Source organism: Olea europaea, chromosome 19, assembly GCF_002742605.1.
Source record: "Olea europaea var. sylvestris chromosome 19, O_europaea_v1, whole genome shotgun sequence".
Lineage (NCBI taxonomy): Eukaryota > Viridiplantae > Streptophyta > Magnoliopsida > Lamiales > Oleaceae > Olea > Olea europaea.
The window spans coordinates 8,408,172-8,435,814 of NC_036255.1; the positions used below are offsets into that span (position 1 = coordinate 8,408,172).

Below are 27,643 nucleotides of genomic sequence, written 5' to 3' on the forward strand. Positions count from 1 at the left end.
AAATTAACAATCAATTTTTCGTATTGCCTACTCCGCTCGGCTTGGCCCAACTTGAGACAAAGCTCAGGCCTAGCCCCATTTTTTCGGGGAACAAGCCCTGCTCAAGCTCGACTCAAGTCAAAAAAGCTCGAGCTCGAACTCTACTCGGCCATCACTAAGTTCATTTGTCCAACATTTGATAAATTATTTAAATCGTTCTTGTTAGTCAAATACAATATTTCCTTGACAGAGGGTGTTCTAATCTGCGAGTAGGTTGATATAGTTCATTTATTTTTTCAAAATCAATTTCATGTGAATGAGGAATTAAGGTTAAACTTGATAAAACAAAAAAATGGAAATAAATTAAGTTTGATATTTGGGTTTGGACTTCAAAGAGTCCTAATGATCTTTAAAGGGAAATATAATTTAGTTATTTAAATATAAATTTGCACTACATGGAGATTCACAAGAAATAAAAAAGAAAAGTTGTTTTCAAGTAACTGAGATCTCAATTATCAATCAATCCAGAATAATTGCAGAATCCACACTTGATGATCAAGCAAGATCTCAATTATAAGTTCCAAAAACAACTCATGGTTCTCGCTGTATTTAAAAAATTCCTCCACAATGACCAATTAAAACAATATTTACACGAAAAATTGACCGAGCCGGCCATAGGCTTAAATACGAACGACTGAATGCAAGTTTCACTCCCATATATTTTTCCTTACTGAAAATTATGACGTTACTGTGCCATTGGATTACACTTCTATGCCATGGCTTGATGGGCATCAGATGGTGATTTCAGCTTCGGGCCCACTGCCATATATGTATTACAACATCAAAATTATACGAATAGCCGCAAGAATACACTATCGTGTTTATCATTTCTTGTTACTGATCAAGATCCATGTATTCACCGGTCACCCTGTTGAGATATATTATAAATCAGCATCAAATCATCAATCAAGTAAGGAAAAGAAAATCCTAAATATGCAATTTCAGATTCAAATCAATCACAAGTCGTAGAAAAACGATCAAGATAATTTACCTAAGACAATAATGAGAACGTAATGTTACACTCAATCTGTTCATATATTTATGTAATCGGTTCTCAACATTTTAGTTATACCCTCAAGACAGTTCATTTGGGATGTCTTCGGGAAAATGACAGAAAATACGGTTAAGTAACTTTAAAGCAGAGCCAAACGGGATAGCACAATACAAACGAAACCAGAAAAGGTACTTGTACATCAAGAACTAAAAGTCGACCATCCAAGGACTTTCAATAACCCTCGTACCTGTTATAGGACAAGTAACCATCGCCAATAGTTCCTATGACTTTATTCCGTACCTTCCGTACACAAACCTTAAGAATTTAAGATAAGAAGTTAAAAATATGGTATCCTCGGTAAACTAATATGATGAAAATATTCGGCAACAAATATCCTCAAGCTAATTAACAAGACGGTTAATATTCTGGTGTAAAAGCACACCTGAACTATATCTATAGGGCCAGCCTCTGGATCCCTGTTACGATGAATAACAATTCCATTATCGCATTTGTTTATGAAGTGTGCACTCCCACTGATGTCATACAAATTCGGGGGACTTCCAACCCAGTTATGCAACTGTTAAAAGACGTTTAAAGGTTTTTTAGACAAAATCCTTGGAGTAAATGCATAGTTCTACAGTTGCTAACCTGTCTTGGATGCGCTACAAACCAAACATGACATGAATGATGTTGAGCAAATCGTTTGATCTTCGTCAGCATCTGACTTACATACTCTGTTTCAGTCCTGTTGTGTACAATATTATCATTTAAAAACACATTGTATTCAAACAATCCAAAAGAACACAAAATAATAAATTTGACAAGAATGTTCTTTTATCATTTTGTCCAATACACAGTTCTTTTATCATTTTTTCCAATACAGTCTTCAACTTCAAAAGCCAAATAAAGCCAGATACTGAACAACAACAACACTGAATTATAAACTTCAAGAATTTTGACACTTTTTATATAGCACAAGTATTGTTATTTTCTGAGCCTATAAAATCAGATCTTTGAAATTAACATCAACTCCCTTCTTGACAAACCATTTGATGATCTGATCTAATATCATCAACTCCTTGACACAAAAAGATAATGATGAGAAAAACGAAACACCTTCACATCGACTAGAATCATGATTTCTCACTCTTCATGCCATTCTTAAGGATATTCAATGGCATTAGAGAAACTATGAAGTTTGGTTAAACATATGGTGTAAACGAGACCTAGGAATAATTGTATAGTGATTTCAACATTTTCCAAAAATGAAAATCAATCACATAACATGTAATTAGCTACATCAATGAATTTAAATGAAAAAAGGGAAAATAGCCAACTCACTGGCTAGGAGGACGCTGATGGTCAAGCTCATTATATGGATCAATAACAAGTCCATTTACTCCATGCCTTAGAACTGCGAATCTTGCAAGCTCAAGAACCCAATTTATACTTGGGAGGCAATCATTCTCGCACCTGTTACGTAACCCATTATATTTAGTGGAAAAAGAAAAGAAATACATAGCATATTAGAGGTATCAAATAATATTCAAGAAACAATATAAGCTATGCAAAATTAGCAGTGTGATTACAATCCTCAGCATCTTGAGCATTGTAGGGTTTAATCTTGAGCCTACTTGATATGGATAAGGTATTTTTATGCATGAAAGCATTAAGCATAGTTATCCATATGCACACACAAATAGAGTGACAAATAGTGCGACACACTAGTCAGATAGGGAACAATTTCATAACCATTCCAATCCGAACAATCTTTCAAATAAAATCATTAACGCTGAATTTACAACACAATAATGTTTAACTCTCGCATAATATGAAGAATTCCACTTCAATGGAACTCCATTCCAACTCCATTCTGGGCAAAAACAATTATGGCACAAAACATTTGATTAACATCCTGTTTAACATCCATTTTTAATGAGTTTTTTTGGGGAAAATGGTAGGAAAAAGTTGTGGCTGAAGAAAATGAGTTTGAGAAAAAAGAGCGTTGATTTAATGGATGTCAAACAGGGGCTAAATTAAATCCATTCGGTACAGCAGCTCTCAGCTCAATTATTATCACTGGTTTATATGCCCTAGCATAGAGATAGAACTAAACAGCGGCACAGTGATTTATTCACATTTACATACAGTGTAAGACAGTCAAACCCCGCAAATGTCCAGAAAACGAAGGAAAAATTGATTAGATTTTTGCCTAGACAATGCATGCAGTTTCTCGAAGCAGCTTCAACTCATTCCAGTGAAGAACAATATCAACATCAAATAAGGGAACAAAGAACGCTAGTAAGTGATGCGGACATTATCCTCATTGGGCCAGTTGGACCATTTTATCTTCTGTTTATTTATTTTAGGCTTTATGTCTCATTGGGCTTGTATATGGGTTTGGCCCAAGCCCAAGTTTATTATTTTGGTATTTATGTTATTGTAACTTGGATTGAAAGTTAGTTTTTGGGATGAATGAAAATATTTTGTGATTACGTTTCTCTCTTCTCCCCCCAGTTTCCCGTCTCTTCTCCTTTGTTCTCTTCTTCTTCTTCTTCCTCTTTCCCCCTCTGTGATCCCTCTTCTTCTCTTTCTTGCTACTTCTTAACTTATTCTACATCTTTAACTGAAATATAGAGTCTCCAAAGAAAATAAAAGAAATACTGTCATGGATGTGAAGAAAAGCCATAAGCATAACCATAACACATCTGCTGCTGCAAAATGCCCTTCCTATCATCGTCCCAAACTAACCCCTACATACTAATCTGAATTCCAATCCAAACCTCTCCAATTCAGTCCACGACACACCACCAAAGGCGTTTCCAGTAACCAGACTTCCTCAAAGCCTGACTCGGCTGCACCCCTATGTCTGCATCCCAGCACAATATTGCCCAAATTCCTAGCAACCCACCACCACCTGTAACTTCCCAACTAAGTACTCCCAATAACTACTCACAAAATAACCATCCACAATCACTACACCCCTAATAACCCACGACACAGTCACTACCCCAAAAGAGTCCCCACCCTCCTATAATCCACTACACGCTGTCAATACAAATGCCAACCTCCTGTGCGCCAGATTACAATTGTTTTGTTGAAATTCAGTCACAACCCCAGCTCAAGCTACAAAATTCAAACAATAATCGCAAACCACTAATCTCCATTTCCGAAAACTCCACCATCGTGAACATCACCCATTACAATCTGCAATCAATTCCACACAATCGAAGGCTCAGTAGAACATATACCTTACCAGCAACCCAAAATAAAACCGTGGTCACATATATCGTCGGCAAACTCCGCAGCCCTCTCAATAACTTAGGCCACAACGACGCCAGCTGGACTGTAACATCATCCTCTAGACTCCAGAGCCAAAGACACGTCGAGTCTTCAAGTTTCTCTCTGGTTCTTTTGGGCCGAACTGCAAGTACTCGTTATACTTCTTATATGGGCCTTAGTTTAGGTCCCGTTTGTAGTTTAGGTCCCGTTTGTATTTTGTTTTATTTTGTTGTTCAAGAATTTTGAATTTAATTTTGTTTTGGGCCCCTGTTTGTATGCCCATTTTGGTCCATTTGTTTACTCAAAAGTTTATTAGTTGAGAAAAAAAAAAAAAAAAAAGGAACGGAAGAGAAACATCTTTTCTATTATTTGCAAGTACCTCTTTCATTCAGTTGATTGGACGCAGCTTCTTCAAGCGAACGAAAGGAAAGTCATTGTTTTAACTCATCCTCAGTTATATTGCTGTTTATCTTGAATTGCATCGATTAATTTTGTGCTACAGTCTTTACATAAAATTCACGTGATTAAACTCTTAGACCCGCTAACTCTCTGCCTTGCTATATTTTCATTTTCCCATATTTATTTTAACCGCTTCTGTCATATTTATTTTACATGTTTAAGTTGTTGACTAGTGTTTGACCCTCGCTTCATTATTTTACATAGATCAATAGTACCCGCTCGACATATTTGAATTTTCATAATCCCCAAAATTTTATTTAAAAAAAAAAATAATGAGTTAAAACTTAAATGCTCAAGTTGTTATTTTCATTTCTTGAACTAGTTGTTTGTTGATCTCGTCATTCACTGCATCTAGCTAGTCTTACATTGCATGCATTTGCGTAGTGGTCGTTTTGTCATACCCAATTCCAATACTGTGACCATGGAACCTTCTCAATTTGATGCTCTTACGCGACAATTAGCTCAACTAAAAGCACAATTAGCAACCGTCCAAATCGAGGTGACTGCTACTCATGAGAAGAGTAGAGAACTAACTGCTAGAGTGAACAATTTAGAACAAGCATCTCCCTCAACCGACGCTGACAACTCTGAAGCGTCTCATTACATACCTTATCCTCGTCGACATGGTGGTCGACAGCGTATTCATCATGGACGAAGGAATGAAGAACATGAGCGTAATCATGAACGAGACCATGGCCATTATAGTACTCATTCACCTCCTCGCTATGAGGAGCGTTACTTTCGAAACATCAAATTAGACGCTTCTACTTTCGATGGCTGTTTAGATCCCAGAGTTTTTACACAATGGATTAGAGACGTGGATCATTTCTTTTCATGGTATGGAGTTCCAGAGGACCGAAGAGTTCAATTTGCCAGTTTGAAATTAACTGGTACTGCCCAACTCTTTTGGGAAAGCATTGAGGACCTTCTTCAGAGGCATCGTGCACCTCCCGTTGGAAGTTAGGAGGAAATGAAGCGCCGCCTTCAAAAGAAGTATTTACCCCTCTCTTATAGGAACAATTTGTTGGACCAGTGGAATACCCTCACACAAGGAAATCGTCCAGTGACTGACTATGTTACCCAATTTGATGAGCTTCGAATGCGATGCCACGTCGTTGACGATGAAGCTATGACTTTAAGTAGGTTCAGACAGGGCCTAAGAGACGATCTTCGGCGTGAGCTTGTCCTGCGAGATGTTACTACTCTCGATCACGTTTATTCCTTGGTTCGAGATTACGAGTCGATTACTGAGACTCCGTATGGAAGGCGTAGTGATAACCGTCCATCCATCTCATCGACACCACCTCCTCCCGCCAAGTCTCTTCTACAACCTCCACTGTCTAACGCACTCCCTGCTTTAGACAATAAAGGTAAAACTCCTGAAACTTCAGTAACTTCTTCTCGTTTGCAATGCTTCAATTGTAAGGGCTTCGGCCATATCTCCTCTAGATGTCCGAGTCGAGCCTTAGTTATTGACGAGCGGAAGGATGATGTTGATGAGACTTTAAAAGATCAAGTCTATGAGCCTAACTTTGAAGAGTTCGAAGATTTGGGTGATAATGAGGATACCATCTTAGGTTGCCTTCGTGCCCTTCCTATAGGTCTAGGTCCTACTTCCCTGGTCCCCGACACCTCTCGATTGAGTGTTGTACGTTGTACCCTTACCCAACCTAAGGATGTCAATGATTGGCGTCGTCATGCCATTTTTCATACTTACATCAAGATCAACTTTGTAAGATTATTGTTGACAGTGGGAGTTGTATTAATGCGGTCTCTGTGACCACAGTGTCCCGTCTTGGGTTGAAATCAGTCCCGCACCCCCAACCGTACAGCGTCTCTTGGGTTGACACTTCTTCTATAGCTGTGAAAGAGCGTTATCTGGTGCCTATCCAGTTCCTTGAGTATAAGGATCATATATGGTGTGACATCATCCCTATGGATGTCGGACGTCATTCTTGGTCGAACTTGGTTGTTCGATCTGGATGTAACTATCCATGGACGATCAAATTCATGTTCCTTTGTATTTAATGAGAAGAAGATTCATCTTAATCCTTTACCACCAAAATTTATTGACCTACATCAAGCCCAAAAAATTGGCGAGAGGAAAGGATTACATGTGATTAGCCCTACAGAATTTGAACGGGACAATCGTAAGTGACTCAATTGTATTTGCTGTGATTGTTATGGACGTCCCGTCCGATTCCCCACTAGCAACCCCGATTGAAGCCCAATCCCTCCTTCAAGAATTTAAGGATGTATTTCCTGACGACCTCCCTGATTTATTGCCTCCCTTACGGGATATCCAACATGCTATAGATCTGGTACCAGGTTCGTCTCTCCCAAATTTGCCTCACTATAGAATGAATCCAACTGAACATGCCGAGCTCCAGAGACAAGTGGGTGAACTCCTTCACAAAGGCTTCATCCGTGAAAGCTTAAGCCCTTGTGCAGTTCCTGCCCTTCTCACACCTAAGGAGGATGGTTCTTAGAGGATGTGCGTTGATAGTCGCGCTATCAATAAGATTACTGTCAAGTATCGTTTTCCCATCCCTCGACTTGATGATATGCTAGATATGATGGTCGGTGCCACAATCTTTTCCAAAATCGATTTGAAGAGTGGGTATCATCAGATTCGGATCCGCCCTAGGAGACGAGTGGAAAATTGCATTTAAAACTAAAGATGGTCTATACGAGTGGTTGGTAATGCCTTTTGGACTAACCAATGCTCCAAGTACTTTTATGAGGGTGATGATACAGGCCCTTCGACCTTTCATAGGCAACTTCATTGTCGTATACTTTGATGACATTCTCGTGTACAACAAAACAAAGGAACAACATCGAGATCATCTCATGCAAGTTTGCTCTACATTACGTGAGACGAGCTTGTATGCCAATGTGAATAAATGTTCTTTCTTCATGGATACAATTGTGTTTCTCGGATTTGTTGTTTCCGCTATGGGAGTATCTGCTGGTCCTACGAAGATTCGGGCAATTGTTGAGTGACCTAACCCCAAGAATATACACGATGTTTGGAGTTTCCATGGATTAGCTACCTTTTATCGTCATTTCATCAAGGAGTTTAGTACGATCATGGCTCCTATCACAGAGTGTGAAGAGAGGAGAATTTCATTGGACACAGGAAGCGGCCAAGGCCTTTTAGTTAATCAAAAGGTGAATGACAGAGGCTCCTGTCATGCGACTCCCAGATTTTTTCCAAAGTTTTTGAGGTCGAATGTGATATGTCAGGGGTAGGAATAGGTGGAGTCTTGAGTCAAGAACATCATCCTATTGCTTATTTTAGTGAGAAATTAAATAATGCCAAGCAACGGTACTCAAATTATGACAAGGAATTGTACTAAGTCGTACAAGCCTTGCACTATTGGCGTCATTACTTATTACCCCACGAATGTCCTCTTTTCAGACCATGAGGCCCTTCGTTTCCTTAATTCCCAGAGACGATTGAATTCTAGGCATGGCCGTTGGATCGAATATTTGCAAGCCTATTCTTTTGTCTTAAAGCATAAAAAGGGTGTTGAAAAACGAGCTGTTGATGCTTTAAGCCGCCGCATCTCCTTGTTGTCCATCATGAGTGTTAAGGTCATAGGGTTTGAAAGGTTTAAGGAAGAGTACGAGTCATGTCCCGATTTTAGAGGCATTTTTCTGACTTTGCAAAATGGGGAGTTGGACACCACTGATGGATTTCGTTTGGACTCTTTATCGATCCAATAAGTTGTGCATCTCGAGGACTTCAGTGCGAGACTTTATAGTGTGGGAAAGTCATGCTGGCGGGTTGGCTGGACACTTTGGGTGTGATAAGACCATAGAGGAGATTGAACGCCAATTCTATTGGCCCAGTTTAAAGACAGACGTGGCCAATATTGTTGGCACATGCAACAACTATCAGCGTTCTAAGCAAAAGAGGCAGAACACAGGCCTCTACACGCCTCTCCTGTCCCTAGTTGTCCTTGACAAGACGTTAGTATGGATTTTGTGCTAGGGTTGCCATGTACTCCCAAAAAACACGACTCCATTTTCGTTGTCGTAGATCGCTTCTCGAAAATGGCACAATTTATTCCATGTAACAAGACTTCCGATGCATCTAAGGTTGCTAAGTTATACTTTCATGAGATCATCAAGCTGTATGGCCTCCCTAAGACCATTGTCTCGAATAGAGATGTTCGCTTCACTAGCCATTTTTGGCGAACCTTATGGAGTATGGTTGGCATTAAACTGAAATTCTCTACAACATACCACCCACAAACGGACGGTCAAGCCGAAGTTGTCAACCGCAATCTTGGTAATCTATTAAGGTGTCTGGTCCAGGAAAATCTTAGGAATTGGGACTTAATTCTTCATACTGCCCAACTTGCATATAACAGTTCAGTGAATCGGTCGATAGGTACGAGTCCTTTTGAGGTAGTTCATGGTTTTAAGCCTAGGAAGCCGTTAGACCTTCTTCCCATGTCTCCACATGCTAGTGTGTCCGTGTCAGCTGAGTCTTTTGCACAACATTTGCGTGACTTGCATATTGAGATCAATAAACAGTTGGAAGCAAGTAATGCATTATATAAACTTCGAGCTGATTTGCACAAACGCCACGTTGAATTTAATGTTGGGATTATGTTATGATTCGAATTAGATCGGAACGGCGTCCATCTGGGCCTGCTTTCAAATTACAAGCTCGTAGTGCCGGTCCTTTTAAAATTTTAAAGCGTGTTGATCCAAATGCATATGTCATTGACTTACCGTCACACTTTGACTACCACCATATTTTTAATGTTGAAGACTTAGTTGTTTACAAAGACCAATTTCACCCCGCTGATGATCCTTTCACACCTCCATCTCTGGACCCTCAGCCTGAACATGTTATCCCTGCCCCAATTCCACCTGGTGCAACACATAAAGATAAAATTGATGATATTCTAGATGCACAGACCATTTTAACCAAGGATGGAGACATTCAACGCTTCCTTGTTTATTGGGAGGGCCGTCCTGATTCTGATTGTACTTGGATCTCGAAAGAGCACTTCAACAGCTTGATCCTAATTTGTTGGAGCATTATAGAAGTCAACAAGATCTACCCTTACCCGGACCACCACCCTTGCGTGTCTATAGACGTCGAAAGAAGTTTGCTCAACCGCTCAATTTGTGGCTAGGAGATTGACAACAGCCTTTTGTGATCTACCTACTCAACGGGATCGAGTTTTTCTCCCACCCTGAAGAGTTGATGCGAACATCATCCTCATTGGGTCAGTTGTTGGACCATTTTATCTTTTGTTTATTTATTTTAGGCTTTATGTTTCATTGGGCTTGTATATGGATTTGGCCCAAGCCCAAGTTTATTATTTTGATATTTATATTATTGTAATTTGGATTGAAAGTTAGTTTTTGGAATGAATGAAAGTATTTTGTGATTAAGTTTCTCTCCTCTCCCCCCAGTTTCCCGTCTCTTCTCCTTTGTTCTCTTCTTCTTCTTCCTCTTTCCCCCTCTGTGATCCCTCTTCTTCTCTTTCTTGCTACTTCTTAACTTATTCTACATCAGTAACTATTTGGAATTACCTTATTAGGGAAAATGTATCACTGAGCCATCTCTTCCCTTGCTCCAACTCCTCAACATTCATCCGCTCAACAGATTCTCCATACCTATTTGCAGCAATGAATCAGACAGGAGAACAAATAAATGATTAAGAGACCAGTCTGCAAAGCTCAAACAATATATCATATTAAACCTTCTGTCCATATTCAGTAACGATATCCCATTTCACAACAGATAATAGTTCTCCAGTATTATTGTATAAAACCTGCTCTTTAATTGTGTTGGAATGACCTCTCCAAGTAACGATAAAAGGAAATCTTATTTCAACCATTGACCAACTGTCAAATAGCTTTGGAAAATAAAGACACAGAGAAAAATAAAAAGATGGAGTACTCACTGACATATTATTAAAAATTCTTTCTTGTAATTGGTTAATAACAAATATAAATTTGGCTCTTTCGATATGCCCCTGTTTGAGACCCATTATATAAAAATTCATTTTTTACACGTAACCTCAAAACTTTTTCCACTTTTTAACCAAACATTCTCCAAAAAATATTATTACAACTCATTCTTTAAAAAAATTGGGCTCAGACACACCCTACTATTAAAAAACTCATTCTTTAAAAAATTGGGCTCAAACACATTATGTTTCCAAGAATGAAGCATCCATTGATTTGCACTTCCAGAATTTTGTTAAAACCCAAGGGCTATCAGTCTCTAGGTAAGACCCTGGACTTCTAGATGAAAAGGAAAAATAGAAGGGAAGCCTAAACAGTAGGCCAAGTAGGGTAAACTTTGTGTACAGATAGATAACACACTCCTTCATGAAGTCAACTGGCCTATCACTCAGTCTTTTCCAATAACAAAAATGTTTTCGTATTAAATATCACTTACAAATGCAATCAGTTATAATAGGGAGTCTGAAACTTACCTTACATCAAAGAAAGGCTTCCTAATATGTTTCTCCAAAAGTTTCCTTGCATGCTCCCGGACCTGTAATCCCACAGATCATATACATACTAAAACTATATGTACAAACCTTGAAAGGCTATTCATTCTCCAAATATAAGTTGCAGTATAAGAACAGTAAATCATTTACGGTAAATACATCGAAGAGTAATAGCCTGTCAAGCGAAATGTGCTGAATCACTATAACTTTGACCTCCCAACTACAAATTTGACACTAGGAAAGAGATTACAACTAAAATACCTTGAAGGGAACTGGATGGCATTGATAATACAAAATTAGCTCCAAGAAGCCGGGGGTTCAAAGATATATGAAAGTATATACCCTAATAACAGTCGAGACCTCCAAAGTGTTTAGAAACAGCACTAGCCAGAAAAACCTCCTCATACTTATCAAGTGCAAGAATCCAAAGTGGGAATAAAAAAGTATTGACTTGAGAAATAGATCATCTACAAGTTACCGTACAAGATTTCACATCGAAGATTACAATTAATTTCCTAAATTGTACAGATCTTACACATTATCATGAACTTTAGATGGTTATGATTTATTAGATACAGTCTCATACTCGAATGAAAAAGATAAAATCGTATTATTATTCCTAGTAGCACATGCCTTTAACTTTCAATATCAACTTTCATCTCAGGGATGCAAAAGATAGAGAGCGAGGGCCAAAGTTGTCTTCCTAAGGTTAGGATGAAATTGACAGAATTCTTACTATTAGGATGAGATATGATGTATCTCATTTAGTTAATACATTTTGATTAGAATATCTTTATTTTAGGATTTGATTTGACAATCCTCTTATTTTAGGGATTTGTTGAAATATACATCTTCAGTCAATCGTGAGTTTAAAAATAAAGAAGAAGCAGGAAAGCAGAAACAGTTTACCTTATTCTCCATAGAACAAAGTGCAAATTTCCATCCAACACTTCGATTAAGATTGCATAAAAGAGCATCAATCCACTCACTCTTACCCGAATTGGGAACTCCAGTAACAATAGTCAACTCTCCCGGCACGACCTGGCTTAGAGTAAGATCAAGAACTAAGTGGATGGCATCTATTTGAAAACGCAATACATCATTAATGTTTTTGACATCAACAGATACCCAATTAGCTGACAATTTGGTGTATATATGAACTAGCGTCAAATCTAAAAATCAGAAATTAAATACGAATATAACGACAAAAATCAAAGATTTGTCTTTGTAAGTATATGCAGTTATCTGAATATTCTTAATTAGTCCAGAAAAGAAGAGTGCAAGAATTTTAAATTTTTAGAAAATTGTTCAGCGGGCCAGAAAATTGTGAGAAAGAACTCATTTAACATATGCAGCTTTCCTCTTGTTCACGAAAAAACTGTGTGTTTCTCTCCTTCAACAATCAAAAAGAGGAGTAGAAGTTCTATGATCACAACCTCTTCATCTCAGAGTCTTTGCCTATCCAAGAGGTATTTCTCATTTGAGCATACCACGTATTTCCCAATGTATGTCCAAGACCACAGAACATTCACCACTTTGCAATGCACAGCCCGTGATTTTTGGTCTCCTTCCATTTTGTATACAGAGAACAATTAGGAGAAATCTTCTTCCTTTCTCAACCTCAGTTTTCAAAATATGATTTCATAAGAACCAACTCCGGTCCTTCAGTAGCAATTGATTGGGGGGAAAAAGAGGCCACCCATGCTTGATCTTTCCCTCTCATGACATCACTCTGAATCTTTTCCAAAAGTGTATAATATAATATGTTGATCGATTCAAGAATATCGCCGTTTTAAATCTTGATGGTTTCTCCGAAATGAAACATCCCTTCCATTTTTTGCCTATGAAAATATTTAACAGGTTCGGAAACTCCTCTTCGAATCCATACCACACCAAACATTGTATCAAAATTCACCCTGGTACCATCCCTTATCTAAAACTACAGAAATTTACCATATTTCTTAACCATCCTGTCCCAGGAGATGGGGTATAAGTTTTAATAACTTTGGTTTATTACAGTGCTTATCACATTGAAAGTTTCTCTCTTATCACCTTGCAAGTTGCAGATTGCAACAGATACTCCAAAGCATTATAAAATAACTTTCCAGAAAATGAAATTTACAGGAAAAAAATGTCCCAAACCAAATTTCCCCAATTTTTGCATCAGCTGAAGAAAATATTCAAATGCATAACCAGAAGAGAGATACTTTAATATGGAAAATCCCAAGTGATCTTTTTACTTGTCACTTCTTTAAACCATTCTCATAAGATTTTTCATTTTAACAAACCGCTTGTGATAATTTACATAATGAGATTCATGGGTGAATATATCAAATCTCAATAACTAGCAAAAGAAGTTATTTTTGTATAAGATTTTTCTAATTTTCCAAAATAAATATAATGTTTATTTTCTCAGAAACAAACATATCCATGCATATCATGCATTCAGATAGATTTTTCCAATTTTTCAGAAAAATTCGCACATATCCAGTGCATATCATTCATATTCAGTGTTGAAGAATTTTGAGAGAGATTGTATCTCATTCTATTAATAAAAAGGAATAATACAAACATTATATATAGTGGGAAAGACAGATATTCCTTCCACTAATCAAGGGATACAGGAAAGACAAATTCCTTAATTTGTTACAATAAACAACGAAACAAACTCCTAAATATTAGGTATTGCCGAAATTATAGTATTTACAGCTATAATAAATAATCAATTACACCTTAATTTCCGATACTAAATCCCAGAAATTCTACACTCCCCCTCAAGCTGGGAGATAGATATTAATCATTCCCAGCTTGTTACTCAATTCTTCAAAGTTGGTTTGAGGTAGAGCCTTGGTGAGGACATCGGCAATCTGAAGATGAGTTGGAGTATACAGCAGATTCACAGTTTCGTTGTCTAATTTTTCTTTAATAAAATGGCGATCAATCTCTACGTGTTTAGTTCTATCGTGATAGACTGGATTTCTAGCTATTCTGATTGCAGCTTGATTGTCACAGAACATGTTAATTGGTCCAATTGCTATACATAGTTCTTTGAGAAGTCTCCTTAACCAAATGCCCTCACAAATTCCATGAGCCATTGCTCTGAACTCAGCTCCGGCACTACTTCGGGCAATTACTGATTGTTTTTTACTACGCCAAGTTACAAGATTTCCCCAAATGAAGGTGCAATACCCTGTTGTAGATCTTCGGTCCACTATAGAACCTGCCCAATCTGCATCCATGAATACTTCAATCTTTCTGTCAGAGTTTTTCCTAAAGTATAATCCTTTCCCAGGTGTTATCTTGAGGTACCTAAGTATACGATAGACAGCTTCCATGTGCTCCGTGGTGAGATTGTTCATAAACTGACTTACAATACTTACAGAGAAGCTAATATCGAGTCTAGTGTGTGACAAATAAATGAGTCTTCCCACTAGTCTTTGATAGCGACCTTTGTCTACAGGTACACCGTCTTCCTTAATTCCAAGTTTTGCAGCCGAGTCCATAGGAGTTTTTGCAGGCTGACACCCTAACATTCCAGTTTCTTTAAGAAGATTGAGGACATATTTAGTTGAGAGACCGAAATGCCTTTATTTGATCTGGCTACTTCCATTCCTAGGAAATACTTGAGATTTCCTAAGTCTTTAATCTCAAATTCCTTAGCTAAAAGTTCCTTGAGTTTAATCATCTCTTCAGCAAAGTCTCCTGTCAAAACAATGTCATCTACATACACAATTAAGATAGATATCTTGTTTGTGGAAGAATGCTTGACAAAGAGAGTATGGTCAGCTTGACATTGAGTGTAACCACAATTTTTTAGAACTTTAGAGAATTGATCGAACCATGCACGTGGGGACTGCTTTAATCCATACAAGGATCTCTTAAGTTTGCAAACCCTGTTGACTGTAGCAGGTGACTTGAAACCAGGAGGGATATCCATGTACACTTCTTCCTCAAGGTCTCCATTGAGGAATGCATTTTTGACATCTAATTGGTAAAGGGGCCAATCCAAATTAGATGCAAGAGATAGTAGAACACGTACTGTATTTAGTTTTGCAACAGGGGCAAACGTTTCCTGGTAGTCAATCCCGTATGATTGGGTGAATCCTTTGGCCACAAGGCGAGCTTTAAATCTGTCCACACTTCCATCAGCTTTGTACTTGACATTAAAAATCCAATTACACCCAACAGATTGTTTTCCAAATGGCAGTTTTGTGAGTTCCCAGGTTTTGTTCTTTTCTAAGGCACGGATCTCTTCTAGAATTGCTTCCTTCCATTCAGGTACTTTGATGGCTTCATGAATAGAGCTGGGCACCTGCATCTGTTGAAGATTGTTCACAAATGCCCTATAACTTGAAGACAGACCTTTATATGAGACATAATTTTGGATAGGATGTTTAGGGCATGATCTTACACTCTTCCTCAATGCAATTGGTAGATCTAAATCATTGTAAGACATCTCGATATTGGCAGGTTCACTAGAGATATTACCTTGAGAATTGTCAGGAAGACCTGAAATTGGGTTAGAGTCTTGGACTTGCTCAAGTTGTGTTCGGTTCTCCATTTCCTCTTGATTTTTTTTTTCCCTAGAGTATACACGAATTTTAGTGTTTGGTGTAGGTTGAATGTGAGGGCGCTTTGCCAAAGGAGTTCAAATTTCAATGGGGTCACTTGGAGGACTGGTGGTATGATTTTGTAGCTCTGTTTGAGTGTCATTTGTGACAGAAATTTGAGGTGTTTTCTGGGAACTATCGGGACTTGAAGATATGGGTATTGTTGGAAAATCAGATGTGGGAATTGTTGGAAAATCAGATATGGGAATTGTTGCAATATCAGAAGACAGGGGTTCCCCAGTAAGTATGCAGTCCCAAAGCTGGTATTCTTTAGCTGAATTCTCCCCCTGAATAGCAGTTTTGGAATAGTATGGATGTTGTTCAAAGAAAGTAACATCCATTGAATTATAAAACCGCTTGGTGATAGGGGAATAGCATTTGTACCCTTTTTGGTTGGAAGAATACCCTAAGAGAATGCATTTTATAGACCTAGGATCGAGTTTTCCTCTATTTTGTTGGTATACATGGACGTAGGCAGAGCACCCAAATACTTTTAACGGAATGGAGGAGATAAGTCTGGTGTTTAGATAGGATTCAAGAAGAATACTGACTGGTGTTTTGAAGTTTAGTACACGAGAAGGCATCCTATTTATGAGATATGTAGCAGTGAGGATTGCTTCTCCCCAGAACTGTTTAGGAACATGAGAAGTAAACATGAGAGACCTGGCTACCTCAAGAAGATGCCTATTCTTTCTTTCAGCTACCCCGTTTTGTTGTGGGGTGTCAACACATGAGCTTATATGTACAATACCATGGCTTAGCAGATAATCGTGAAGAATGGAAGTAAAGTATTCTCTCGCATTATCAGTTTTTAACACCTGGATTTTTGCTTGAAATTGAGTTTGAATCATGGTGTTGAAATTTTGGAATATTTGACCTGCCTCTGATTTTTCTTTCAAAAGGAATATCCAAGAGATTCTAGTATGATCATCCACAAATGTGATAAACCAACGTGTTCCAATTATGCTTTTTATTCGAGAAGGACCCCAAATATCTGAGTGAATCATTGAGAAGGGATGTGATTTTTTGTATGGCACATTATGATAAGAATTCCTTATATCTTTCTCATCACAAAGTACAGTATGGCCTCCGAGAAGAATGAAAACCCCTCATCTGAAATCAACTCCAATGGAGGATCAGAGAGTAGCAATCTTCTCGTTACAAGTCACAAATTAAATGGGCATAATTATCTTCAGTGGTCCCAATTGGTCATGATGTTTGTATGTGGTAAAGGGAGAGATGACTATCTCACTGGAGTTGCTGTTGCTCCTAGCAAAGAGGATTCAAAATTCAGATCATGAAAATCAGAAAATAATATGGTAATGTCATGGTTGATCAATTCCATGGTAAATGATATTGGTGAAAACTTTCTCCTCTATGGCACTGCCAAAGAAATATGGGACGCTGCCAGGGAAACGTTTTCCAGCTCTGAAAACACATCTGAATTATTTGAGGTTGAGAGTATTCTTCACGATCTCCGTCAAGGAGATTCATCTGTTACTCAATATTTCAACCTTCTCAGTCGATATTGGCAACAATAAGACCTATTTGAGGTTCATGAGTGGAAGTGTTCTGGTGATGAAAAGCTGTATAAACAGATTGTCGAAAAGAAGAGGGTGTTTAAGTTCCTTCTAGGACTTAACAAAGATCTTGACGAGGTGCGAGGAAGAGTCTTGGGAACAAAACCTTTACCCAGCATTCGTGAAGCTTTCTCTGAAGTTCGCAGGGAGGAGAGCCACAAGAAAGTCATGATGAACTCTAAGTCTATCACCCCAACATCTGGGGAAGGGTCTGCACTTGTTGTTCGAGGATCTCAATCACCACAAACTGATGATAACAAACACAGGAAGGGAAGACCCTGGTACGACCATTGTCGCAAATCTGGACATACCAAAGATGCATGCTGGAAAATATATGGCAAACCTGCAAATTGGAAACCATCATCCTCACGATTCTCTAATAACAGAGAAGGACAGGGACATGTCGCCTCTTCCACAGACAGTCCTACTCCATCCAAGTCAATCTTGTTCAACAGAGAGCAGATTGAACTCGTGCAGAAGATGTTTGAACAATCTCTATCAGCCAACACATCATCAATAAGTGGAATTGGAACCTTGGCACAATCAAGTAATACCCTAAACGCCCTCAGTGCAAAGCAAGTGAAACCAAGGCCATGGATTGTTGATTCCGGTGCCTCAGATCACATGACAAGTGATGCCTCTCTCCTAATAAATTTTAAGCCATGCCGTGATGAACTTACTGTCAAAATTACTGATGGATCTGTGTCCAAAGTAACAGGAATTGGCTCAGTCATAATTTCAGACTCGCTTTCTCTCAATTCAGTTTTACTTGTTCCAAATCTTGATTGCAATCTTCTATCAATCAATAAACTCACTCGTGACAGGAATTGTGTGGCTAAATTTGTTCATAACCTTTGTGAATTTCAGGACTTGGGTTCGGGGGAGATGATTGGCAGTGCTGAAATGTGTTCGGGACTTTATCTCCTCAAAATCAAAAGTTCTCCTAATAAACAAGCCCTACAGGTTATGTCAAAAGATCAGAATAAAGACATGTCCAGCCTTTGTTCCAATCTTGAAATCCGTGTGCTCATTTTTAGAGACTTAATCGGATCAAATCGCTCGTTGGAGCTTAATGGGCTCTGATACCATGAAGAATTTTGAGAGAGATTGTATCTCATTCTATTAATAAAAAGGAATAATACAAACATTATATATAGTGGGGACGACAGATATTCCTTCCACTAATCAAGGGATACAGGAAAGACAAATTCCTTAATTTGCTACAATAAACAAGGAAACAAACTCCTAAATATTAGGTATTGCCTAAATTATAGTATTTACAGCTATAATAAATAATCAATTACACCTTAATTTCCGATACTAAATCCCAGAAATTCTACAAGTGCTTATCAGCTTCTCCGGGTATATCCTAAAGTCATCAAACATAAATACTAGCTTATCCAATGATTGTGAATAGGTAAACTTGGGAAGAAGCAATAAGCATTGAAAGTGGTAAACCGATAATGTTGTGCAAACCGTACTTACATTATATAATTCATTCAAAGCCCTCCATCCAGTTGAAACTCCAAGCTCATAGCCAAGTGTTTGATGATAATACTGGTCAATCTCTGCAAAGTAATCTTTAAAATTGAACAGCCCCTTTATGGGATAAAGTTCAGCATTTTCAATGACTTCCCTCAATGCAGCAGGACCCATATACATAAGGACCTACATTTAGAATATATGGCATAGTCAAAGCAACAATATCGATAAATGGTAGGAGTAGTGAAGACAACGTTTACCTTTGAGAAGAATGTTTCTACACATGAATGCAAGGACATAATGAATGGTATTAGGATCTAAAAACAATAAATTCAATGCAAAAATTCGCTCATACATGTCTGGAATATTGATTAGTATGAGAGAAGGGTTCTCATACTCTCTAATGCGTCCTAACTGTTGAAGCGTTCAAATTTTACTTTAAACGTGTCGGAAATATGAATTGTGTCTATAAGGACTCAAAAACTACATTACAAAACTGCAACAAAGTAAACAGTTCCAGAGCTTCAAATATTAAAAGAGACACTTCAGATATCATTTTCAGCCACAGTATCAACAATGAAAGGTAATGTCAATACAGAGTCATGCATTAAATGTGATTTCTAATTTCAACAATGCTGCAATTTAGCAGAACACATAATCTTTAACCAGTTTGAAGGAAACGTGTTAAATACCAAATTTTAAACATGCTTTGCATGATTGGAACTGAAAACAGCAGGCACAATGGAGGCACTAGCATCAGTCATTAGAAGCAAAGATTTAAAATCAATTGAATTTATGGTTTATGAGTTGCATGTAACAGATCCTGTAAAGAAGTTAATGAAAAATGAGTCGAAAATTTGGATATTAAACCTCGTTTGCATCTTTAAAAGATTCAGCATTATTCTTCTTTGGCCATTTGACTCTCCAACACCTATTAACCAAAAAAAACTTAGATTTTGTTGAAGTTGATATACTTGTACTAATTGCAAGATATACCTTTCTCTCCCTAAGCGGCGGGCAAGTTCTTCAGCCAAGGCTAGACCAGGAAGGTCCCCATCTGTGGCAAGTATTATGCGAGATGCCTATCAAAAGAAACAAAAGAAAAAGCTTTGCATCTCAACAAATTTTTTTTAAGTCATTTATTTAGTAAAACAAAATATATTCAGAACAAACCTTTTCAATGTACTCTTTGCAGTTCCATAAATATTGATACTTTGTGTCCTAGCTTCAAAGAATGTGTAAAAAGAGCATTAGAACCAACACTTCAATGAAAGTTACATTATAAAATCTATGATGTCGAAGACAAAGTAGGGGAGCTGTCTTGTTTACTGCCTAGCTCCAGCATACATTTGAAAGCCCCAGTAACATTAGAGGACAAACTATCCTAAAAGAAGAGTACATTTTCTTTAAAGATCTAGGAATAAATCGGACAATTATATCAGTAGGAAGAAGTATTATACAGAAATAAATAAAAATAAATAAATCATACTTCTACAATTAGTAGGTCACCGTGTTATTCAAATAAGTCGTGTTATCCGTGGTTTTCCCATATTGCAACTTCCGTAGCAATTAGGTCAATCCGTAAAGTAATTCTTTGATTTGGAGAGAGGAGATCATTGACTCAGCTAATGATTGAAACAAATAACAAAGACAATATTGTGGGAAATGATGAAAAAATAACAATAATGACTCTCCCAAGATGGAAGTCAAAAGGTTCGAGAAAGGATTGCATATAACTCAATCAAGGTTGAAAATGAAGAGCACGAAAATATTGAGGTTAACCATAGATATATAGGGAAATAATGAAAGACATCATAAGTGGTTGGATAAAGAGTTGAAGCAAGACAGATACATCTTCGGTGGAAGGCAGCTCTTTGTTTGAGACTTTTGGAGGTGCACCATCTGGAACGCTCACACAGTTTTTAAAACCAGCTTCTTCCATTGCAAGCTTATCCATTTCACCTTCAACCTTTATTTAAGAATATAAGAATAAGTAGCACAAAAAGTCAAATGCATTGACCATAGACAACAGAACCAGGAAGAAATTAAACTTACAATGATAATATCGCTAGCTCCCTCTATATCATCCAGTCCATAAAAAATCTTTTGAGTATTTGCTTCCTGCACATCAGCGTTACCAGCTAAATACTATGAGACTTGCGACGGTAAAACATCAGAACTATTTCTATGTTATACTTAAAAAAGGCACATCAGAAAACAATAACAGTCTAATTAGTAGCCTGCGCCATATTATGAAAGGTTGGTGCAGTAAGAGAGTTATATAATCACAAAGCATCTTACGCAAGAGTGTTTCTTGGAAATTTAAACCTTTTCAGGGATGAAGAATAACTAACAATTCATATAAACATACCTTCGGAATTTAAATCTTTTCAGGCATGAAGAATAACTAACAATACCTATAAACATACCTGCCAAAATTTCTTAGTAATGTCCCTATACTTGCAGCTCACAAGTTCTCCATTCCTTCGATAGGTGAAAGCAATAGCAATCTGTATAGAAATCTTCATCAGGCATTACTCCAGCAAAATTAGTAATTAAATCAAAGTCAAATTACTAGAATACAACAGTTTAGAAGAGTCTAAACAATGTTTTTGACACTCTCTCTCTCTCTAAAGTCTGTTCCCCTGGCCTTCCTCTTCTTTCAGGAAAAGAATAAAGGGCCCAGGGTTCGGGAGGGATGTGTTTTCGTTGGCACTGCAATAACTTTAATTACTGCCATGGCTAGAAATAATTCTTCAGCACATCAAGATTGCCACTTGATTGCAGACAAATATACAGGAACATTTCTGAAAAGAAAACAACGTCTGCACCTGGTTGCCACTTCTTTTTTGCATTACAGAGTTTCTTCTCAGTGTTTCTCTAGATATCATTCGCTCAGCAAAATATGCAAGTAGCTGAAACAACAGTCAAAAGGCATCAATGAGGTTGAACATCTCGGTCAGATATAGATAAACCACAAAGAGAACTGGTATAGGATCATAGACAACAAACAAACGGTCTACTTTGATCTTAACAATGAAAAGAGGTACAAAATTTTACAGTGCCAAACATGCAGCAAGAACAATATTAGCAAATATATTCTACCTGCCAGTGATTCGTATGAGAGAGAATGTCCAAACATAGATAACAAATAATAGTAACTACCTCATTGCACAAAGGTTCCAGTTCCAAACTCTCCTCTGTGATTTCTCTGAGTGGTTGTTTTACTTTGCTGATTCTATTCATTTTTGCATAAGTAGATTTTACATCAGCAAAGGCCTACAAGCAAAATAACCAGTAGACAACATGAGTTGTGCACCATCAGTACTCCGTAGTCAGTTAAGCAACTTCATTTAAAGCATACCCTTGTAGTGCCTCTCCACCCACATTTAGCCCGAAAGCAGTTCCACACCGCTGCAGCACTATGACATATAGGTGTATAGTACCATACTTCTGTTAAAAGAAAATGAAAACACATAACACAAAGTATAACCGCAACTTACCCATCTTCTGTGATGTGAAGAGATAAGCTTTTCTCTTCTGAATCTCCACCATTACACTACATGTCAACAATGAGGGGACTCAAGATAATGAAAACAAACAAGTAAAATGAGAACAATCCAGTATGTGGTAGATACAAATGCAGTCCCATTGACAAAAACATATGAAATTAACATATTTATGTCGGCATGTTTGGTATAGATATATAGTACTTGTCTCTTCATATATACAGTAGTAGTAAAAATGTTAAATTACTAAATCGCAAGATCTTTATAGCTGAATAAACTGAAACATGACAAGTCTCTCGGAAAAATAATATTCAAAAGCACGTACACTTGGACATACTAAACCATAGTATTGCCCTGGCATAAAAGCATCACCATCAATTCCGATATCCTCCAACTTCTGTTTTAGCATCCTTAGCTGCTCCGAATCTAGCACTTGCTGCTCTGGGGTCTCCAAAACTACTCCAGAAACTAGACAAAATTTAATAAAAGCATTCTTCAAAATCCATTAAAAACAGAACAAACAAAACTAGCCACGTACAATAATCTTGAAATATGGTACCACCTCTTGATGCTGTTGCAGTGCTTCTATGATATCTCGTTTTTGTTTATCTTTCTATAAAATTAAATTTGCTTTACCCCTCTTTTAATCCAACTTGTGCATATATGAAATATGAACATATAATACCCCCATTCTTAAGTACCAAATTATATATACAAACTTTAAATACCAAATGAATTTTGAAAAGGAGGTTTCTTAACAATAACGCTCTAAAAATGTGCTCTCTGCTTAACTAGTAGTACCTTCATCTGACACAGTCGATTTTCAAACAATAATAACACGGCAAATATATTACAAGTGAACAAAACATCAAAAAAGAAAAGAAAAGAAAAGAAATAGAATAAAAAAACCTGGTCCGGGTATAGGCATAGCAGCATGGGGGTAAGAACACAAGCCCGAGGTCATCCTATGAATTGGAGATATGGGTTTCGGAGAAGAAGTAGAAAATGCTATATTTTTCCTATGAGTAGAAAATAACTGAGGTTGCGAAGTTGAAGAAAAATGGGCCAAATGTGTATGTGTATGCTTTACGGGCGTGAGTGTAGACTTAAGAAGAAGCAAGTGTTTGGAGCCCATGAAAATTACTCTGTTGCAGTTGGAATTGGTGTTCAAAAATAGTCTGCTCTGAGGTAAAAGAAGCATATTTTGAGCTGCAAGGGTTTCTTGTTATTGACAGGACGACAAAGAAGAAGTAGATGCTTGCAATTCCATGGATGAGAGAGAGAGCAGCAAAAAAGGTTTAAGAAGTGGCTACTTCGATTTTACAGTCTTTTCGGCGACTGGTTTTCTGGAGTTAATTGTTCCATTGGTGACTGAATTTGGGATCATGTTTTTGATTAGTTATTGAAATTTAGAATGTTGAATCTTGATTATTGAACTTAAGTTCATATTTTCGATTACTTGTTGAAATTTAAAATATAGAAATTTGACTATTAAACTTTGAAAAATATTGTACATTACTCATCAAATTTTGAAAAATACTGTACATTATTTCCTATAAAACTGATATTTTTCAATATTTTACAATTAAGCTAGTGCGTAACGTATGATATATTACGAAGTTCAGTAGTCAAAACTCGATATTTTAAATTTTAGTTAGCAATCTAAGACATAGATCTAAATTCAGTGAGCAATCGAAGGTACTTTTCAAAGTTCAATGATCAAAATTCAATATTTTAAATTTTAATGATCAATCAAAGACATAAATTTAAATTCAGTGACCACTAGAACAATTAACTCAATTTTCTCTCTTCTTTTTGCATTCTTGAGAATAACTCCTTCAATAAGCGTGTTTCCTCCGTATTTAACACCATATTTGGTGGAATTTTCTTATTTTCTAAATATTTTGTATCAAACACTTCTTTCTCAGTTATAAATAAAATGCTAATATGATCAGCTTTACTTTCAAATCAAGTACTATAGGACTTGTTTAAGCCTCATTAATTGGAAAAATGCATTTTGATATAGTAGATTGATAGGGAACGTGTGATTAAAAAATAAGAAAAAAATTAGGATTTGCATTTAACGTTATTTTATTGAAAAATGTGTGGTTTAAAAGAATATAAAGAAAAATGTGTTTTGGAGAAAAATGATAATCAACCAATCTTATATGTCGAACTTTTATTAAAAAAATGATTATTTATTTTAAAATATATATTATACTTATAATTAACTATTTTAATCTCCGCCAAACACACACTAAGTAGTATCTCGTTCTTTGGCTTAGGTACGATAACCTGGTGAAGACTTAAAAAATTGCATATCCTAATAAATTTTGAAAATTAGGTTCATAGTTATCAAACTTGATCTCAACATTGATCTCCTCCAAGGATTTGGGTCACCAATTCATTTGTCAAATCGATTGATCATTGGTTGGGCTAATGTGTTTAAATTCTAGCAGTGGCCAATTTTTAAAAGTTCGACAAATGAAGAAAATATAGTTAAAATTTTTGTTTATTCTAATGTTCATTTTCTTTCAATATCTAACTTTTAATAATAATGGAAATGAGAGTCTACTATTCATGCAATAGTAAATGAATCCAATTTTTCTATGCATGATATCATTTTTTATTTTTCATTTTGTTTATGTCAAACAAATGTTCTTCCACACATCATCCCACTAGCATTAAAAAAATAATTATATCAAACAAATGTTTTTCCACACATCATGCCACTAGCATTAAAAAAATAATAATAATTTTAGTAAATATAAACTGCCATGAGCAAAAAAAACTCTTCGCACATGAGTTTTAAAAAAAATAAAAATAAACTCTTCGCACAGTATGGATATATGACATACCATGTGTGGAGTAAAAAATAAAAAAAAAATTCTCCGCATAGTACGGAGAGATAACAAACCATGTGCGAAGAGTTGGCAAACTCTCCGTACAGTGCGAAATAAAAAAAATCTCGCTACACAATGCGGAGAGATGACAAACACCATGACAAAACTCTTCGCACAGTGTAGAGAGATGACATTCTGTGCGGACATTGTCTTCACAAAGTGTGGACTCTCCATATAGTGTTGAGTAAAAAGCAAAAAAAAAAATTCACATAGTAGGAAGAGTTAGAAAACTCTCCATACAGTGTGAAATTAAAAAAAAAAAAAACTCTCCGCACAGTGACTGTCACGTGCGTCGCACGAATTTTGCATTTATCGAATTTTTATTAGTGTATGAATTTTAATTTTTAGGAAAGTTTTTGAAGCAATATCTAGCAATATTTCCATTATATAAGAAAATAATTGCAAATTATTTTATAATTGCATAACAGTATTGTGTCATCTAGAAAAAATATACTTATATATTTCATACTTGAATAAAAAATATACGAAATTATACAAATTATTTTGCTTGTATTCTTTGATAGTGTTAATATGATTGAGTTGAATATGAAGATTATATTTCTAAATATTGTGTAATTCAATATTGAAAAATTAAAGATTGAGCACCATATTCATATGCATTTATATTTTGTGCTTCATATATATTTAATATTTATTTTATGCTTATGGTGAAAAAATAAAAATTTGGAATTTTTTTTGAAATTCGGTTTGGTAAATGAATGTACGGTGTTCTGCAGTCTCGGCATTTGTAAGTGCAAAAATTGGTATATAAAAATATAGTAAAATGCAAATACGGTAAGCAACTTATACAATTAGTTGCAAATACGGTAGACAGTATATACGGTAAGCTGCAAATACGATAAGTTGTTTGCAAATTCAGTAGACTGCAAATACGGTAGGCAGTATTTACGGTAAGGTGCAAATACGGTAAGTTGTTTGCAAATACGGTAGGCTGCAAATAGAGTAGGCAACATATACGATAAGCTCTAAATATGGTAAGCTGCATATATTGATTTATAATTTGTTATAAATATATAAAATTTATTTAATATTGAATTTCTTAAGTATTAAATACTGTAATTCAATATTGTTTTCTTTTTTATAATTGTATTTTCGAGAATTTTTTTAAAAAAAAAAGTGGTTATGAGATTGCTAATTTTTAAATGTGTTTTTTTGTTGAAAATAAAAATGATTTTTTTATATTATTTGTAAAAAAAATTATTGTAATTTTATTAGCGTAATAAGAAGATTTATTATGTATTTTTATTTTTTGCATTTTGTGAAGAATATTATTTATGGTAATTGACAAATATTCTTCCACACACGCATTATGCCAACAACATAAAAAAATAATAATAATTTTAGTATATATAAACTCCATGAGACAAAAAAAAATCTCCGCACAAGAGCAAAAAAGAAAAAAAAAGACTACAATGTACGGAGAGTTGAGAAACCATCTCTCCACAAGATATGAAGAGAAAAACAAAAACTCTCGTAACTTTATCTCCAAGTTCCAAAATGCCTTTTCTTAAACAACTTTTGAGCAATGCGTTGTACACTTTAATTCCTGGCCTACAACCCGAAAGTATAATTTCATTGAAAATTATATCCGCTTCTAATGTCCAAAAGCTATTATGAAGCAAGTGTAAAATATTGAATTTGGGTGATACCCTAGAGCCTCCATTTGTGAAAGCAATATCATGGTACAATTAATATCTCATTATTTGCACAACTCACATATTGTTTCATTGTATGAATCACGAGAAATCTCATTTCCAATACCGTAAATATGATTTGTATACTCAGAAATTGAGCTGTGACTGAAATTTAAAGAAGACATAATTGATGTTGAGCCATATTTTTCGACTTCATTTCGTTGTGTATACGAAAAATTTACAATCTTGAAATTTGACTTGCAATTAAGGAATTTGAAAACAACTCATCACATAGTGCGAAGAGTTTTTTTCTCTCTACACTGTATGAAGAGCTGGTTTGCCATCTCTCTGCACTGTATGGAGAGTTTGTTTTTACTCCATACTGTGTAAAGAGTTTGCCAACTCTCCACACGTGGTTCAACTTTCTATGCACTGTGCGGAGAGTTTTTTTCTCTCCGCACTATGTGGAGAGTTATGCTATGTTGTGGACCAACTCTTTGCACTGTGCAAAGAGATTAACTCTCTCCGCACAGTGCGGAGAGTTTTTTTTTGCTCTTCGCACTATGCGGAGAGGTTTTTTTTACTCCGCACTGTACGGAGTTTTTTTCTCTCCGCACCTTTTTTTATTTTTTATTTTTAATC

At 36.3% G+C, this 27,643-nt stretch overlaps 1 protein-coding gene across 3 annotated transcripts; it reads right to left on the bottom strand.

Annotated features, from left to right (window-relative positions):
- Positions 1-465: 465 nt before the first annotated feature.
- Positions 466-23,784, bottom strand: LOC111368690 (twinkle homolog protein, chloroplastic/mitochondrial). 3 transcript variants are annotated; one of them, XM_022990086.1, is made up of 21 exons: positions 23,353-23,783; positions 22,769-22,899; positions 22,438-22,493; positions 22,299-22,356; positions 22,100-22,213; positions 21,766-21,849; positions 21,364-21,444; positions 20,990-21,055; positions 20,787-20,903; positions 20,108-20,155; positions 19,931-20,016; positions 19,805-19,865; positions 18,938-19,120; positions 12,172-12,303; positions 11,245-11,306; positions 10,334-10,417; positions 2,375-2,506; positions 1,682-1,778; positions 1,476-1,610; positions 1,281-1,348; positions 466-907 (listed from the first exon to the last, which is right to left on the bottom strand). In XM_022990086.1, the coding sequence occupies exons 1-21, from the start codon at positions 23,642-23,644 to the stop codon at positions 874-876; spliced, it is 2,121 nt and encodes a 706-aa protein (XP_022845854.1). In that variant the 5' UTR covers positions 23,645-23,783; the 3' UTR covers positions 466-873. The 3 variants fall into 3 exon arrangements, with proteins under 3 accessions (XP_022845854.1, XP_022845853.1, XP_022845855.1); XM_022990085.1 differs by having other exon boundaries at positions 22,769-22,911; positions 23,353-23,782; XM_022990087.1 differs by lacking the exon at positions 10,334-10,417 and having other exon boundaries at positions 22,769-22,911; positions 23,353-23,784.
- Positions 23,785-27,643: the final 3,859 nt, after the last annotated feature.